Source organism: Athene noctua, chromosome 1 (assembly GCF_965140245.1).
Source record: "Athene noctua chromosome 1, bAthNoc1.hap1.1, whole genome shotgun sequence".
Lineage (NCBI taxonomy): Eukaryota > Metazoa > Chordata > Aves > Strigiformes > Strigidae > Athene > Athene noctua.
This window is the reverse complement of record NC_134037.1, coordinates 95,462,666-95,481,805: the sequence shown is the minus strand read 5'-3', so window position 1 is coordinate 95,481,805 and position 19,140 is coordinate 95,462,666. Positions and strand designations below refer to the sequence as shown.

Genomic DNA, 19,140 nt, shown 5'->3' with positions numbered 1-19,140 from the left:
ATGTGCTCCACACAGTTTGTTGCTATAAGTTTATACATTGATACTGATTATATTTGAAGTATGGGAAATTCTTTAACAGTCTCTTTTCCTTTTAATCTGTGCTGAAAATACAGTAAAGATTATTTTGTATTTATCTGAAAGATAAAAGTATTCCTTTGAAGACTTTCCCTTATAGAGTCTGTATTTTATCCCACTATTCCTGAAAAGAAAATAAATTGAAAAGAAAGTCTTTTTTCTCAACTGCAAACTTCTACCTCTTCTCTAAAGAAATGCATAGTTGTAACATCTAAAGAATGTTATACATGTTAGCAAAGTAATCTCCTGGGATCATTGGACAAAATAACCAAACGCAAGAGAAGAAAGAAACTCTAGACTGATGGAATCAACCAATCCTAGATCAGCCTAACAAGCACAAACCATTTTAAATAGTATATATAAGGCCAGATAGCCAGTAGATAATACACATTTCACATCCTCTAATATGCAATTGAAGGGGAAATACAAAGGAACACCTCTGGGATAAGACTGCAATGCAATTTTAAACAGACTAACTTTTTACTCTATAATAATTAACTTTTTATAATAATTTTCTTGTAGTTGCCTCTTCCCCAGTCCTCCACAAGGTAATTAATGCCTCTTGGGAAAACTGGAGGCTGTTGTTCCAGTGGTCTTCAGAACTAAGATGATTTCTTAATTTAAGTCTCTGGTATAATAAATATCACCAACTTGTAGCAAACAGACTAAAAAACCACCTTGGAGTAATAACTATTACTTTTAAGCACTTATTTGTGAGTTATATGTGTGTGTATACATAGTCTATATATATGAGCATTAATTATTTTAGTATTTTCAAATTATACATGCTTACCAAAAACTGCATACATAAATATGTAGTTCCTTTTCAATTAATATAATAATACTTTTACAAACTGTGTCTAATTATTCCATAGAATACCAAGAGTTTTTAAGACAGAGATCTTTTTTCTTAACCTGCACCCACCTCATCCTCAAATTATGCACGAATGGAATGTAAAGAACATGAATCATGAAAGCAAGAAGAAAAACAAGACAAACATCACTGGAGTCAAAAGAAGATTAAAATATTAATTTTTTAAAGCACAAATATTGTTATTTAAGAAATTATTAGGAAGACATTATATGATATTTTTGATGCGGTTAATGAACTAAGAGTTACTTTAAAGTCCCAACACATTATAGGAGAGAGTTCATGGTGCTGCAAATACTATAACGCAACAAATTAGTTCTGATTTTCCTGAAGTCTTTTCTGCTTACATTATAAATTTTGCAGGGAAAGATTTGATTCTTTGAGATGTTTCCCTACAGGCTTCCAGGATGCAAGGATTTTATTTACATTATCAGTGATGATTTCCAGGAAACAGCAGCTCTTCTTTTAAAAGAATAAATACGTGATTCAGAAATACTAAATGTTTTCCTAGCTACCTGAATATCCTTAAGTAGAAACAGAAGAATTCCCTTACTGAATCTGGACTTTAGTAGGCCAATGGAAACAATTAACATCAAAGAAAGTAAAACTTTCAATGAGTGGGCAGTAAACAGATCTTAGGGAAGTTTTTGCTTTTGGGGAAATTTTTAAACCTTAATTTTTTGGGGCAGACTTATTCAATGAAGAATGAAAACTACAAAAGTGTAAACAATGTGTTTCTTACTGTAATACCTGACATTTTTTGCTATTAATATACATACCTAGTCTTTTGATAAATCCTGCTAAGTTGTTATGGTTAATAATTTGTTATGTTAATGAGTTAAATACACAATGCCTGAAAAAGTCTTTCCTTTTACTAGTTTTCATTTTGCTATTCATAGGCATATATGAAATGTTCCAGCATCTAGAAAAATTTCTGCCATGCTTTCCTCCACATAAGGATACAGTTAGATATAATCAAGAAACAGAATTAGGTAAGTTTAATATATGATTTGAATGTTTTCATGAACTACTGAAGGGACAATTAAAGGGCAGACTCTTGTTCAAGAATGTGAAGTTGCTATATACAAATCCAAATTATTTCTGTCATGCAAAAATGTAAAGCTACTTCATTTGTTTTTATTACAAAGTTTTCCTAGTGTTGTGCTTTTTTCTCCTTCCCTTTACCCCAGGCATGACAAGATTCAGTAACCTCACAGAAAAGACTGCTTCATGAAATCTGAGGTGCAAATACTGATTTGTCTGTATTTCCTGTAACTACCTATTCAAGTTTCCTTGAAGCATTCACTTATGTCTTTCGCATTAGGATACATAGTTTGAAATAACTGCCTGTGATTCACATATGGATCTCAGAACTTCCTCTTAGATTCTGCAAACTGAAATAATGGAAAACAAAAAGAGGGCAACAAAAAATGTTTACACAAATCTGTAAACCATTATTAGCATTTTTATTACAAAATGATAGTCTGTTCCAGAACCACATCTTTTGCAGATTTAATACAATAGGCCAACAGGAATATTTCTGCAAATTACTGAATTCTGTGAATGACTATCGCTTTAGCCAAAAAGACTTTTCTTAATTTTCAGATGTAATCATTGTTCACAAAATAGCACAGCTGGCAATATTTTTGGCTTTTATTTAAGTCAACAAAGCCAAAGATGTTTTGCAGTTCCTCTGTAACATGCTCTCTAATATTTATGGCGCTTCTTAGTAAAATATATTTTCTGCTAGAGAAGGTCATAATCTTCACTTGTGTCAGTCCCTCACTTTATACTTGTAAAGGACACAGCTTACCTAAGTGTCAAGATACCTACAAAATTGTCAACTCCTTAGATTATCTCCTATCTTTTGGATTTTGTTTCTTTCTACAGCTTTAATAAAAATTCTATACCACCATCATGGGAGGCTATTTTCCTACAATTTGGAGACCTGCTTTCTCTGTTTTGCTGACCTTCAAGCCACCACATTAAAATATTCAGGAAAGGCCCAGTGTTTGGATTTGGAATGAGATTCAATTCATGTACTTTAGCAGCAGAAAAGATCTAGAGTTGATAATTTCCTGAGACTAGCTGAATAATGAGTTCTAGAGACTTTTCATTTCAATTAGCAATGCTTATTTCACTGAGACATCCCCTGATAATATGGCTGATGATAAGCCATGAAAGCTCTCCTGGAAAAGAAAGAGGAAGAGATTTATTTTTCAAATAAATTCTTTCTTCAGCTGCCCGATGATATCTGGTAACATGGCATTCATTTTTCACCAAGAACTGCCTATCCAAGGAGGAAAATAGAACAATTCAATAACTGCAGAAGATACCTAAGAGTCCAGGACAATTTGGCTAGGCATCTGCCTACTTTCCAATATTACTTAATATCACATGAATAATTATAGAAAATATATTGTTACTTTGGTGTCATTTTATACAGCAGAAGAATTTCTCAGTGTCATTTGACATATCAGAATAATTTCTTACTATTAACTCAACTGGGGTAAAGCTACGCAGAAAACCACAATTGTATGTTCTAGACAGAAACTGCTAAAAGTACTCCTGTATCTTATTAAAGAGTCTCATCAGTTAAAAGGGGTGACGGATTTCTGCTTCAGATGATGAAGTTGTATTTTCCTCTGGCAAAACAAGAATCTGTGAGCTGACAAGCCAAGAAATATGGTTCCTTGTCTAATGCTTACTAAAGTAGACAGTTTATTTTTAAAGCATTTTCAAGCATGCCCTGACTCACAACAGTGGTAAATTGGTAGCTGAATACCATTCTTGAAGGATAAAACCATTACAACAAACTGGAAAGCAAAACAGAAAGTGAATTTGAACTTGGTTTGTATCCATTTTATTCATTAAAGGCAGGTAATGATCTTCAAATCTAAGTTCACTACTTTGACATTAGAACCCTGCAAGATTCATCTGAACACTGTAAAATTCAAACGTTTTTATATGGACCTCCACATAAGCAATCCTGATCACATTTTTCAGCAGAGACAAAAATTCACAAAGTACAGAGAAGGCAGACCTGGCCAGATGGGACACAGAAATACATTCTGTTCTCTAAAAGTCAGTGTTAGCTGGTTGGCAAAAGTCAGAGAAAGCTCCAAATAAAAGTGATAAAAGACTGTAGCACCTCTTGGACTTTTTGTGGAGCTGTTCTCACATCTTAGAAGATAACTTTATTCAGCTCCATCAAAGCAGAGAAGCAAAGGAGCAAGTTGTCACCTAATTTATAAAAACAAAGATACAAATATAATACAAAAATATACTATTATTAGACCAATTGATGGAGAGAAGCAGAACTATTATCTTGATCCCAGGATAGAGCACAGACTGGGTAGGTGGTGAAGGTAAAACTGAGATGGGGAACTGCGTCTAACTTTACTGGACCACAGCAGGGATAAGGACAGAGGCAACTCCCACAGAACTATTGATAGAAACCACGCAGCCAAAAAAGTCATACTTTGAAATGGTATAAAACTTCAAAAAGTTGAACTTAGCTCTACATATAACATGATTTTTTAAACTTACCTCTAATAAGTGCATGGAACTCTCTGTTTTCCACATGTCCTCTCTCAAGATCAATTTTTAATGTCAGGAGGAGGGTAAAGAGGAATTTGTGGTTTTCATGCAAGCCTCTAACAGAATATGAGTGAACTTCAAAGGTAAGATACTCAATAATATTTGAGATTCTTTTCTGAGGTAAAGGAGACTTTTCAGATCTGAATCATTAAAACAAAGCACAAAGAAAGCATGTTAATAACAGGAAATACATTGGAAAGACATCTGAATAGTAGAAAAACCTGTGTCTTCCTACTTGGCCATGGAGTGATCAAATAACTTCAAGAACTGAGCCAGTGAAGTTTGATACATATTATTGACCATGCTCATTTCTGTAATAAGAAAATAAAGAATGCTTCCACGTGTAGCAGCAGGTCGATATTCCTCCTGAGCAGTGTTAATCTTCACTTCAGTTTCTGCTGCCACAGACAACTTTTCAGCTACTTCAGCAGCTGTTTGCTTAGTTGTTTGCAGAACACCAATCAAGGATTCATCATCTACTAGTGAACCTACAAAGTCAAATATTGGATGCTTAGGACATTTTTATACATTTTTTTCACTTCATATATATAAAAATTAAAAGGCCAAATTACAGGAATTATTTATAACAAATGGAAATGATTTATTGAACTGCAGAAAGCTTTTAAAATGGGAATCAAACAGAATAGGTAATACTAAAATTCTTTTTATATTGAACATGCTAAACAAATGCATTCAATCTATATCAGTATGAATGTATCTATACCAAAAACTTTGCAGCATGTACTGGAGAAGTCAGCTTTCTTATGCACACAAGACACATATTCATACACAGTATTTAAATTATTTTAAAATCTGTTGATTGGTACACTCAGAAAGACTTAGGGTCTCAAAAGCAATGGTCACACAACAGTATTCATTGCATCTCAAGTACTTACTGATCGATCTGCTGGAAGTTACCACCTTTTTCCACCAAAGAGATAGTAATTGATCATGTGCAGGCTCCTAATCTACTGCAAAAGTCTTTCAAGACCGTTTAAGCTAGCCCATTTTACTTTGCATTTTCAATGGGTTAAGGATTGGCCCATGATCAGATACTTTATCTCATTTGAGGTGCAGAAAGCTCTCAAGAAATTGATGTTTCACAAATCTTGTTTAGGTGTTGGAAACACAGTGTCTAGGATTGTATATACCAGCATGCTATAGTATCAAATCCCTCATACTCTGGTAAGTCATCATACTTAGATTTCTACAACTGAATGTTCTCTTATTGTATCTTGAATTAATAAATCAATTTCTGTATGGAAAAGTTCTAATGTGAATCAAGTTAATCTGCCTAATCTGCTTAATCCTTTGATACAGAACCTCTGGTTGCACTTAGTTTGTACAGAAGACTGTCTTCCAGTTCTTTCATCTTCCTCTTGTTAAAAGTTACATCTTCAATGAGTTTAATTCGTTCTGCCTCTAGTTCCTATTATTAAAAAAAAAGAAAATGGCATAACACTTTCTGGACTGTAATGTGAGTCATACTTAAAATTCAGTTGCTGATTTTTCAAGTTCATGAAATGTGATTGAAGATATAAGTGAAGAGTCAGATCTGGTCATGAAATATGCATTTTACTTTTTCAGGTATCTAAAATGTGGGTTTATAACAATCTTTTTTTTAAAAAAAAAAAAACAACCAAAACCAACCACATTGTATTTCAGTATCTTGTGAAATATCAGTGCCAAATGCTGTGCTTAACTGTTTGTGTCATACTGACAGTCATACGTAGAAGATCCTCTAGGTGTATTTTTGTTATTTCAAAATTTCTGTACTGAATCTGAATAAAATCTTAGAAAATGGCTGATGTTTTTTTTTCCTATTTGAACATTTCTTTTTCCCTACATACAAAAACAGTTAAATTAAAAACAAATTAAGCATCACTATGGTTTGTCTGTACTGTTAGGTTACCTGTTTTTCAGTAAGAATTACTCTTCTCAGTAACTGATTCTCAAGTCCTTTCACTGTAACAGTAAAATCAATAATTGATGTTTTTGCATTAATTTCAGGTGTGAAAGCAGGATTGGGTAGCTTTGTAGTGATGTACAGTCTAAATGAACTCATAACATCTACTTCCTTATCACCAACTTTCACCTGTGGAGTAAGTTAGAAATTAAAGCATAGAAAAATGAGCTGTATTCACCTCAATAATATTGACCAGAAATAAAAATAAAATCACTTGAAATGCCAAAGAGAGGAAACTTATTTTGCAATTCAAATTTGTCATTAAAATAACAGTCAATGACCAAAGGTAGCAGTTAGGGTACACTATAGAAACAGCATTCTCCCCAGGTAAATATAGAGATTACTTCCACTGTGGGTTCTAATTGGTGACTTCAGAACCATTCGCTTTAGGGTTTGTGCTCTAATCACACCTCAGATTAAGTTGGTAGAAACAACTGACCTTTGAAGAAATAATTGCTTGTGTTCAGGGAAAAAGAAATCATCTGATCCAAGAATGGAACATAAACTATTGAAAATTGATTCTATATTTATTAAGACTAAGCAGATCTTAAATGATCTTTCTAAAAGAACTATGAATTTATTCAGAGTTTTCCACATAAATTTTTACAGAAGATATTTCAAATCAACAGTCTAACTTGAAAGCTGCATGTGCACAAGGAAACCTGATCCCTGTGTATGACCCTCCAAGGCCACTTCAAATACCTAGTTTAAGAATGAGTAGGACCAAACCACTCCCTTAAGCGTATTGTTTGCTCTGACATTCAAAGTAAAACTACTCCACAAAAATAACAACCCTTTTATTTTCATTATCATCAACAATCTGGTCTACCATCTCTCTCATATCCTAGCCAGTTAATTAAGATTATTTGAGAAAATATATATGGAAATATACAGCAAGTGCAATAATTTTATTTCAGGATGTTTGAAGGGGGATTGTTTTTAAAATTTAGGAGTATTTTTTTATCTAATGAAGATCAGAAAGACTCATGATTTTTCAGGGTTGGGAAGATACTTTTGGCTTGTTCCATCAGAAACCAGCTCTATTCCAGATTAAAGATTCTTCAGTTCCTACAATCAGTGCTCCACACTAGGAATAGAGTGCTTTTTTCAATTCCATCAATTCTGTTAAAGGGTATAAAATGAAATTGTTTGAAAATCAATACAAAGTATTGTAAGCATTCAACAGGATAAACACAACTAGTTCCGGTTTGGAATCTTAAGTGGTACTTCAGCAGTAAAACTCAAATTTTAGACTCATGAAATTACTGCTCAGATGAGGCTCTGTCTCTTATATTTTATTAGTTCAGTTTGATTCTTCACGCTACCCTACCGAATACAGTTTACCTGATTCAGCAGAAGTTTAGAATAGAAGGGTAAAACACCATTCATCACAAAGCTAACTACTTATTCCTGGTCTTTTGTTTGATTACTAACCTTAAAAGAAGTTCCAGATTTCATGAAATTCTTTTCTAGTATATTATCAAGGACTGGATCCAACTCTTCACCTATATCTTCAATCATGAGTGATCGTCCCAGTGAAAGACTATCTTCTAGGTGTGTACGGAAATACTTGTCATTCAAAGTTGTTACCTGAACAAGTAAATTATAAATTAATATAAGGACAAAAACATTTATCCAAAGTCTTACATGAAAACCATAGATCTCATTGGTTTTATTAGTTGCATTATAAAGAAAGTAATAAACTTTGACTATGTAGCAATTTATGCAGAAATACTTCTTGTGTATACAATGAAAACTACCATTAAAAGATTAAATAAAAGATTGGCTGAAATGGAACCTGCAAAACTTCATTATGAGAGTAATAATGTACCAAATAAAAGTGGTACAGCTCATTGGGAATTGAAGATGTTTCATATATTTTTTGAAAGCAGAGACACCTAACTTTTAATTTTCTATCCTGTCCTGACTAGTTTCTCAAAATTTAGCTTTGAAGTATTGAGAAACTCTTACTGGAAACCTGAATTCAGTCTAACAAATGAATTGCTGTTACAATACTATGAACTCAGATCTTGGAAATATAATTAAATGGGATTAATAATATATGAAATCATTACAAAACAATAATAAATAAATAAATAAATCAGTAATTTTATATTGCTTCATAGGTTTTGGCCTTCAGAAAGTTCTCATGTTTTTTTCAAGATTTTCTCTGCAGGTATGAAAGAGGGCCATTCTACTCGAATGTTCTGATGGACAAGTTGAGCATGAGCCAACAATCTGCCTGTGTAGCAAAGGCCAACAGCATTCTGGGCTGCATTAGGAAAAACATTACCAGCAGGTTGAGGAAGGCAATCATTCCCCTCTGCTCAGTACTGTAGACACGTATCTGGAGTCCTCTGTCTCCAGTAATATAAGAGAGACACTGAAGTGAGTTTATCAAAGGACCACTAAGACTATTAAGGGATTGGAGCCCTTGACATATGAGGAAAACAGAGAGCTGGGATTACTTAGCTTCAGAAAGGCTCACAAGGGTATTTACCTATGTATATAAACACCTGGTGGGTGAAAATGAAGAACATGGAGACAGACTCATCTTAGTAGCACACAGTAACAGGACAAGATGCAATAGGCACAAAATGAAATATAGGTAATTCCATTTAAACATAGGAAAAACACCCCAAGTTTATTGTGAGGGTGGTTGAACACTAAAACAGGTTGCCCTGAGAGGTGGTGAAGTCTCCATCCTTGGAGGTATTCAAAACCCAGTGGGATGCAGTCCTGGGCAATCTTCTTTAGTAGATCCTGCTCTAAGCAGGAAGGCTGGACTAGATGACCTTCAGAGATCCCTTCCAACCTCAGCTTTTCTGTTGTTCTGACAGTTTGCTTTATTAAAGATAAAACGATAAGCAAGAACTTCACATTCACTTTACTTCAAGACTTAAAATCTTCAAAACCTAGAGATCCTAAAACCCCCAAATTCATAGAGATTCAGGAGGACATACAAGATTTTGCCACATTCAGGTTAAGGGTTTTAAAACGCAGGTTCCTTTTCCTATGCTGCTTCATTTGTGAAAAATTAATTTGTGATGCAAACTACAGGTGACACATGAACATCTTTGTATTATATTTCATGAGCAGACATTTAACCCTATTGGCTTAAAATATAAAAGAGCCATTAAACTTGCAGTAATATTAAGAAACATATTGGGTTTGGTTTCAACTGTATGTCTTCAATTTACTTTTTTAGCAATAACTTCATGCATGAATTCCATCTGAGGTTCTAAATTCTGGACTGCATCCATTTAAGTACTTTGCCTACATTTTCAAAGCTGTAAATTATCCTGCCTTTGTCCGTAATCTTGCTAATAGTTGTCCAGTTTACTCTCACTTAATAATTCCATATTATACTCTTTTGCTATACTTTTCACCACTTTGCTCTCTGTATAGGGAACATACTAACCAATTTTGATCACAAGGCTACCTCCTTTTCTTTCATATTTCTTGCTAGATTTCATACCACTATTTACTTAATATATAATATTTTCCAAATCCTTGAATGGGATTTACTGCTTTTGTCAAGTTCCCTGCTGATGCGTCTACATCATTGTCAGCCTCCATACAAGTTAGTTATCTCAGATACGTGTATGAGAGTTTCACTTGACTCAAATGTGGACACATCCCAAAGCAATAATGTTTGAAGGAATATAATACAGCACATGATTCCTTTGAAACACTGTTCACCTGTAATTCATTATTCTGTTCTTTCATTTTAATCCATGATTTTCCTTGAGTTTGTGGATCTACCAAAAGTGGATATCTAGTTGCCTTAGTGACAATGATACCATTCTGAATTGAAAGATCATCTCCAGGCAGACCTTGAAGATTCCACTCACTAATCTGAAAATACAAAAAAAAAGTAGTTTGGAATAAAAACACACTGAAATTATCCTTCAGTTATGGTTGTTCTAAGAAATAATGGAGACATCAAGCCAAAACAGATGCATGTCTGAAAAATGGTTAATGCAAATGGAAAAATATTTCCAGTATCCTATTTTTATGGATGCTTTTATCTATATAGAATGATTAAAAATATATTTTGAAAGTGTAAGAAAGTCAAAAGGCAGCTTAACAGCCAAATTAACCATTGGGATCAATTAAGAGAAAACAGGCTAAGAGAGCTTTTGGGGCTTAATATTTACCAAAGGAAACGAAGATTCTGGCATTGTCCTCTCTTTGGTTTCTCATACATTCACCTTGAATGAAAAGACTTTATGCATTCTTTTTTAAATGTTCTCTTTGTTAGAAAATTTATTTTTGAAACCAGACCCAGAAAGTACTGACAGAACTAAAAGCTAAGAACCAAACCCACTGTTTTAGCAGATATGGGATCTACAGCTGTGGTGATAGGTTCTCAAAATAAGATACTTGAAAGTGCACTATCTTACTGGCAGTTGTCTAATTGTATAATATGTCATTTGTTTATAATACATAATTTATTTACCTATCTAAACATTGGTTAGTACTCAGATGCTTAGTGGAAATTGCCAAGAACATTTGGAAATCACAGAACTACACTGCACAGCAATATTGGCAGTTATAGTTCTGTTCTAAGCAAGTATAATGCTCGCTAACAGTCACAGAATATGTTAATTGAAATTACAGTGAAACCCACCAAACCCCAAGAACTTACTGTTGGCGGATCTACCAACATAGAAATCAGGTTCAAATTTTCAGAAAAGGGAATTTTATGGGCTCTCATTTCTGCTTCCCATAAACCTTTAAGCAGAAGCTTCCTGAAGTTTTGATTAAAAGGTCCACAGTATGAAAGAAAACCTGTGCAGAGCAGTACATCTCCCACAAGTCTAGAAATGGGACAAAATCGTAATTAAAAGGTGATGTACAATTTCAATTTCTATTGATTTAGACAAAAAGCTTTTGAAACATAAGAAAATTCTGTTCTGAGGACAATGTAAAGAGACAACTGTTGCTCTCTGAGAGAAACAAATAGCTTCTTGTGCTTCTAAAATATTTTTGTGGCAAAACTTAAGAGTAGTATTGTAAGAAAACACTATCTTTACCTCTACAAAGTAATAAAGTCCTGATGACAACTATTCCTTCTTTTATAATTGAAGCAAGAAAATGCTTTATTTCTTTAAAATATGTCTGCAATACAACATTTATCAAAAGACACAAACTTACTTCTCTGGGAATGAGCAGGCCTCACAAGAAATGCCCAATTTCCCCATAGGAAGTTTATGGAAATAAACAATCCACAGAAGCTGAACCTAAACTTTCAGGCTCTTTACTAACCATTTTGACAGGTTTCCTCTTTCTGGCTCCTAGGCTGCTCAGTGTTTTGTCATTTGGAAGGCTACACAATGGGGACTCTCAAGTTTCCATGTTTCTCAGAATAAGGCCTCCTGTCCCATGTGTTTCAACACACAGATTATAGGACAAGGGTTACTGTCTGGTCTCTAGGCCGCCTTCTTTAATTCAGATATGCCATAACTAAAATCAAGAGGGATGCTTCTTTTACTCAGTATTGGGCTAGGAACCCTTCCTTCTTTCTTCTCAGAGTCAGCCTTTGATCATCCCTAGACCCTGCCTGTCTGAAGGTTTCACTTCCCCAGTAATATTGGAATGAGGTGCGGTGTTAGGGTGGCAGAAAGGCAGCTGTAATACAGGCACATAACTACACTAGAAATAATCCCTTTTGAAATAAATTCCAAAAAACTGGGGGTATTGTTCTGGACTGAAATACAAGCACTCACACTAAAATATTCACTTATGTGAGGAAAATTCAGATTTCGACATAGTTCACTTAATTGTGCAACTATATTAAGATTTCCAGGAGGAAAATGAAGTACACCTATTAAAGCTACTAAATTTCTTACTAGCTGTTCAGATTTTACACATACTTTCTTTTTTTTTTTTTTTTTTTTCCCTCTGGTAAATTTGATACCTGTTAATCTGAGACTTAAATTCTTTACTTTGCTGAGTCCACCTAACTTTCTCTCCACTCAGTCCATCTATAAGCACAGAGGCTGCTTGCATCTTTCTTCTGCATGTTTCTGCATCATTCAGTAAATCCTAAAATTGAACAAATGTCCTACACAATTTAATAATAGAATGCAAAAATCCAGAGTTATTTTATATATTTTTTCATCCTCTTACATTTATTATGACTATTTTACTTATTTAAAACTCATTCTTGAGAACATTAAGTGCATCTATTGTCTAACATGTTCCTTTTCACAGAAAGAAGGAAATATGAGAGAGCATAAGGTTAAAATCTCTTATTTTTATACCTGAACCTCATCTATGTCATTCAGTGTAGCAGGCCCTATATGCGTATTTGCATCAATACCTAATTAGATAACAGTATTTTATGCAAGCGTTTTTCATAAAACATAAAATACTTTTATATCACCATTTTCTCCTTCACTGCTGCATCAAACTTTGCCTGTACTTTATCCAGTTCAGCTTGCTTTTCATCCAATGCCTCCTGAGCCTTTGCTAATTCTGCATTAGCTATTTTTAAGCAGCCTTCCTGTTTTGCCAAGTTAGCCTGTAAAGAGAAGAAACATTAAAACTATAATCACACAATATTTTAATATACTTTGATGAATTATTTTAAGCCTGCCTAGCTGGTAATCATAAGACAATAATACACAAAAAACCCTTTTATATTAATATTTATATAAATTTTTAAAATATTTAATCTGAAAACTATGTCATATATGCAGACATGATTTTTTTGTTAAATAACATTGTAGTACTCAAGGTTCCTACTATATATTGTCAACTCTTTTTTTTTTTTTTTTAAATTCCATTTAAAGAAGCTGGTTAAGGAAGTAAGGTTTCTGATCTGTACATACTGATTAGTCTAGAGGAGCAATCACTCAGTCTTCTTGCTTAATTATATGCTTAATTATTTCTTTCTTATTTGTACATACTGTAGCAACCAACAATCACAACAACAGGAGACTGGTCCTGTATCACCTAACAATATAGCTTTTAGCCACTTCAAAACCATGGTCCTAAAAAAGTTAATCTTCCCGTTGCTCCTAAACTGATATTTATGTTGAACACAGGAAATTCATTAAATAATTTTTTTGAATCGTCCACCTGCATTACTGTTGGTTTTGTAAATAACACTTCTACCAGTGACAAAAATTGTGGAAAAGATTTGGAATCAATATTCAGATGTGTTCCCCTTCCACTTTTTTTTTTTTTAGATTGTGCTACAGGTAGGGATTAAATGCTTGTTTTAGAATCCAAAAAGCAACAATCACTGCTATATGGTCTTTACCTCTGATAAAATTTTTTATTCAGATGTTCACAAATATCAAGAAGAGCACTCACACTAAAGTAAAAATTACTCTTGAAAATGTTTTACTCAGTCTGGTTTCCACTACTGCAACATAACTCCTTTATTGATGTGAACTCTGAATCTCTTAAGAAGGCCAATATTTGGGCAAGATATCAGTCCTCCACTCTCTCTAAGTTATCATATGAAAGCAAAGAAGGTAAAATAGCTATAAACCTCAGTTTGCAGGAGTTTTTAGAGAAAGAATGGAGATCCTGGTACAATTTTTTGAAAACAATTATGAAGTAATTATAACAAAATCAATGACTGAAAACACCTTCCACAGTAAATCAAAGCACATAAATTTAATCTAGGCTAATTTTTTTTTTTTTTGGTGTGGTGTCTAGAATCAAGAAGAGGATATGGGGGTATTCTGCTCTTATCCTTAGTCACTGAAGTCTACAGGCAATTATAAATTCTGAATAAATTTATCTAAATATATTTTTTAAATTCTACCACTATTAAAGTAAATTAAATCAAATTACATTGAAAGCAAATACAAAGCAAGAGATGATGTATTACCTTAAGAGGTAAGACTTCTCTGTTAACACCATAAAATATTGCCATGGCTTGTGTCCAAGACAGGAGCCCTGCCACATTACCACACACCTTTTTACCATGATTCATTGTATAGTCTTCCATGTTAAAGTAAGGCTGGAGTAATTCTACTGTCTCTTCATTGATTGAATCCTTAGGAAACTGCTGTAGACTCTGCAAGAATGGGCCGCTCATAAGCTGCAAAAAACCATACAGGATATTGATAAGCTATTTACACATTTTACACTCAAAAGCTTGTTCATAGTATGCTAAAAAAATGTTCCTAAAATTCTTCTGTAAAAAGCGGTAATTCGTATAGTTAGTGAGTGTGCTATTCAATTGTAACTCCTCTCACATGTCTTCAATTATTTTAAAAAGTTTTAAGCAGTTACACTCCAGTATCTAGGCTTGAAAGTTGTTGATGTACTTTTCATTTCCATATTCCTGTGTTGCCATTTAAGAAGCAGCATTTAAAAAACAAACAAACAAAACCAAAATAAAGCCTCAGAGATACATTTATAACTTATCTAAAGAATGCAAAAAACCTTATTATGCATTTGTGAAATGTGATCTAAATTCTTCTGGAAAAGGAAGTAACTGGATTTATCTTTTTTCTAACAAATTTTTAACATATTAAAGACAACTCATGGAATAACTGCTTATCCCATTCCATTATGTCAGTGGAAAAGAAAAGGTTTTAATGATTTCTTAATTCCTGGAAAAGTTCTATAAAAAGCAAGAGCTCTATCCATATCCAAAATATGTAATTTTTCTTCATTTGCATGACAAAAAAAGAAAACCCAAGGCAATAATAATGGCAAATTAAAACACTAATAGAAGTAGAACAGAATTTAAAGAATGGCAGGAGAAGGCATGGAAATAAGAGAGTATACTGAGAGAAGATCAAAGTCCAGAAGGAAAAAATAGCTGTCTGACCAAGAAATATGGGCCAGGAATATTGAAATGCAGAATGGGAAAAGCTACTATCTCTTAGCAAATCAAATAATCTTTCAAATAAGCAAGAAGCCTGGAAGGATCAGAAAAGACTGTTCAAATGTGAACCTACAAGTTCCCAAAGAGAAAGAGGGGCTTTCCAGAATTCCCTTATCTCATCTATAGATAACATGATTGGTATGATTTCTTCATTTGCCATCAAGTCATATGCTGGGAACAGGACAGTGAAGATCTAAAGCTCCTAGCCCAAAAGTAAGCAATTCACCTACTACTTGCTACCAAATAAACTATTTATATACTATACCTATCTTAAAATCATGTTTGTCTTTTACAAAATTCTGTCCTGTTTTGAGTAAACAGCATCATAATCCTCTGATATGCAAGCTGCCATTTCTGATGTTGAAGAAACACTGAAAACTCTACTTACTTTTAATGATTCTCCCCATGATGGCTTGCAGCAAGGCTTTTCTGGATCCATAGTAACTGGATCTACTTGCTTTTGGAATAGTAGCAGACAACAGTCCATAATCCTCATAACTAGGTGAGGAGGGTTTGCAAGTTTTCTGACAGTAGCAATATCCACTGGTTTGATGGTCTATTTGAAGAAAAATGTAACAGAATCCTGCATCAATACTATTATTGTATTTTTCCATTCAATATATTGATTTTAATGTTTGCTTGTCCTACATTTCTCTGAGACAAGTTTGTACTAAGTACATACAAAAAAGTGTGTAACTGGGCTTACTTTAATATATTTCATAGCTTCATGAAACTTACATAATTTTAATGAATATATATTAGCCAAGAATATTTTCCCAATGCTAAAGACATCATTTAAAAATAAAATTTAAATACATAGACCAGTATCATTAACTTAACTTCTCAGTCTGACTGACTGAAGCAAAGTATATTGTAAAATTTCATAGGACTTAAAAGCAGTTTCCTTGGTAAAATAGTATTTTTGATTGCAAACTTCAAAACTAACATATTGATTTGCATAATTAATACACGCATGCCACTACCTGTCTAGTAAGAGCAAACAATATTCCTTTTCTGGCTTTTTCCACTCATTATTTTTTGTCACATAAACTCTGGTAACTGGAACAGAAGTCCTTAAAAACGTAATACAGCACTGACTTCTGATTCCAGACTTCTTTACTTTTTAATTGTTCAGAGCAGCATAATGAAATTATGCAATACAGCAATATCTCCAAATTTCTTAACCCTGATTCTCGTTGCCCTGAATCCCCTTTGTTTCCTGTTTCTCTTCAAATAGAAAGTTTTTTTGGTGAAAGAAGAGACAGCCTTTTATTTGTCTTAAAATAAAGATACAACTAGTTAAGTACAAAGAAGAAACATTCTTTTAGCACAGGAAGTATTCTCTCGAAATTCAGAGTAACAGATATTGTAAAGGCATGTGGCCTTTGGAAAGATTTACGCCTTCATAATGATCAAGGGTGGAAACTGCAAATACTATAAAATAATCTCTATATGTTTAAGGCAGAATGTGACCTCCATAAATATTCATCAGAGTCTTCACCAGTAACTGTGAAGGACTGGTGACAGCAGTCAAAACCAAGTGACAACTGCACACTGGTGGCTCTAGCCTTTCTTTCATGGGTAACTCAAATAGTGCTAATCTAATCAAATTGTAAGAATTTTATTCACATTCAGTGCAGCTTCTGCTTCTTCTAATGCTGGTTTAGCTGCCTCCAGTTTACACTCTGCTTTCACTTTTTCTAAATCAATTTCATCTACAATTTTTTGTGCTTTATCTTTCACATCCTGGACTTCATTTTTAACTATAGCTGCAGCTTCAGCACTTTCTGTGACTTCTGCTAGTACCTGGAATTGATAATAAACATAAAATGTATAAATCAAAATGGTGGATCAAGTGAGTAAGTTATTAGACACAAGAGAAAACAGATACGTAAAGGCTATTACACAGAAAAATATAAAGCTAACCCTAATTGTATATGGCATTATATAACTATGGAATAAAAATTAATACAATTTACAGAATCCTTGAAAAGAAATATCACGAGTCAGCAGGAGTTGGACAGCAAAAAATTAATTCTTTTTATAATGGAAAGAAGACCTTCCAGTGGCTTTTAAAGCCACTTTTTTATCCTGTGATGGATTTTTTTCCCTATTTGAACCTATACTTTTTCAATACAATAAGTATTTGCTTTTTCACTATAATTCTGCACTATAAAAATAGTATAGCTAATAAAACTAATGGAAGATGGCAAATTATCTGCACCAATGGTCAGCCTCTCTTTTACCCCTTCAGTATGAAAAGACTCACTTTTAATTGTTCTTGTCAAAGAATAGCACCATGTGAATTCACAGAATTAAGTTATCCATTTTTGTCTGGTTCTTCAGTACACATATTTTTAACCCTCTTGTGCATGTGTGACATACAGTTGGTATCAGAGTGTTTTTTGACCATTATCAGTTATACGGTCAAGGCTTGCACACTCTGTGTGCATTTACAAGAACATAAATAATGCTCCCAAATACCCGTGAGAAAAAAAAATGACATAGAATACCATATCCCTCAGGGGTTTTTTGTGAAATCCAATTCCGATTTCTACAGAGCTCAATGCTAAGGGAAATATATATATATATATATATATATATAAAAATAATATGAACAACATTACATGTACTTTATATAAATGCCTGTTCTTTTATTATTTGTCCATACATCTTCTCCTGATGGCTCATAAGTAGCACTTTATTGAAAAAGTTGACAGCTAAGAGGCTATGTGAATGATTGCCAGAGAGCTATTTCAAAATGTATATCGAATATGAAGATTAAACAAAGTGAACTCTACCAGCATATCTGTCATACTCCTGAAATGTGAGAAATGCAATTTCATCCCTTTCTGTCATGATTTTCTCTCTTATGAAATTCAGGGCCTTGAAGAATGCAGGCAGTACCTTAGTCATCACTGGCCAAAACTCTGCTCTCCAGTGCATATTAAATATGCACCATCATAGCATTATGGTATCTTTCAGGGAATGGAATGCTTGTATTAATATATTCCCTAACATACCTTTCCAGAGAGTCATTCTGGAAACTAGATTTCTACCACACCACCACTCTCATGAACAAATGAACACCTTGTTAATGTAAAAGACAAAATATGAAACTGAACTGCGATAAACTTTTTGAAAAAGTAAAGTTCTGTTATCATCTGTTAACTTCTTATTTGCAAATAAGTGCACATATAACCCCAAGTTTAATAAAAATCAATCAAGCACACACACACAAAAAAAAAAGAGAACAAAAAATGAATCCTGATGCTTATAGGTAGGAGTGGGTAAGAAATGGGAGAAGAACATGGAAGGCACTCAACCTCTGTTGCCATTTTAATGTGCCTCACCCTCAGAAGCAAATGCTGAATCAACATGCTCCAGAGAGAGGAATGAAACCTCATTTTAGACCATGATGCACATTTCTTGGCTTGTACAAATGATATGAAAATTCTGCACTAGCACTTTACCACACCATATATCCTGTGCTATCTACTACCTTCTGCTATTTAATATTCAAGTACTTACATTATCTGCCTTAACAGATGCCAAAGCCAGTTCCTTCTCCTTAACGGCCAACTCCTGAGAGAGTTTAGCAACAGATTCACTGGCCTCCATCAGCTTAGACAGACCTATTAAGTAAAAGATAAAATTCAGAAAAACGAAAACTATTTTTTTTCCTAGTTAGATGATACACTCTAGCTCTAGATCCCAAATGCCTTGTACCTTGTGTTCTCATTTAAATTTGTGTAAAGGAGAAACAGT

General features: G+C 33.6%; 1 protein-coding gene across 1 annotated transcript in view; it reads right to left on the bottom strand.

Moving 5' to 3' along the window:
• DNAH8 (dynein axonemal heavy chain 8) overlaps positions 1-19,140 on the bottom strand; it is a 151,391-nt gene that overhangs the window by 25,650 nt on the left and 106,601 nt on the right. Inside the window, exons 66-78 of the mRNA XM_074925831.1 lie at positions 18,904-19,007; positions 17,002-17,178; positions 15,761-15,928; positions 14,365-14,577; positions 12,904-13,041; positions 12,436-12,563; positions 11,164-11,335; positions 10,215-10,370; positions 7,947-8,102; positions 6,459-6,641; positions 5,870-5,975; positions 4,782-5,034; positions 4,496-4,686 (exon numbers count right to left, since the gene is read on the bottom strand). Coding sequence (XP_074781932.1) covers positions 4,496-4,686; positions 4,782-5,034; positions 5,870-5,975; positions 6,459-6,641; positions 7,947-8,102; positions 10,215-10,370; positions 11,164-11,335; positions 12,436-12,563; positions 12,904-13,041; positions 14,365-14,577; positions 15,761-15,928; positions 17,002-17,178; positions 18,904-19,007 — 2,145 coding nt within the window. The remainder of the gene's footprint in view (positions 1-4,495; positions 4,687-4,781; positions 5,035-5,869; positions 5,976-6,458; positions 6,642-7,946; positions 8,103-10,214; positions 10,371-11,163; positions 11,336-12,435; positions 12,564-12,903; positions 13,042-14,364; positions 14,578-15,760; positions 15,929-17,001; positions 17,179-18,903; positions 19,008-19,140) is intronic.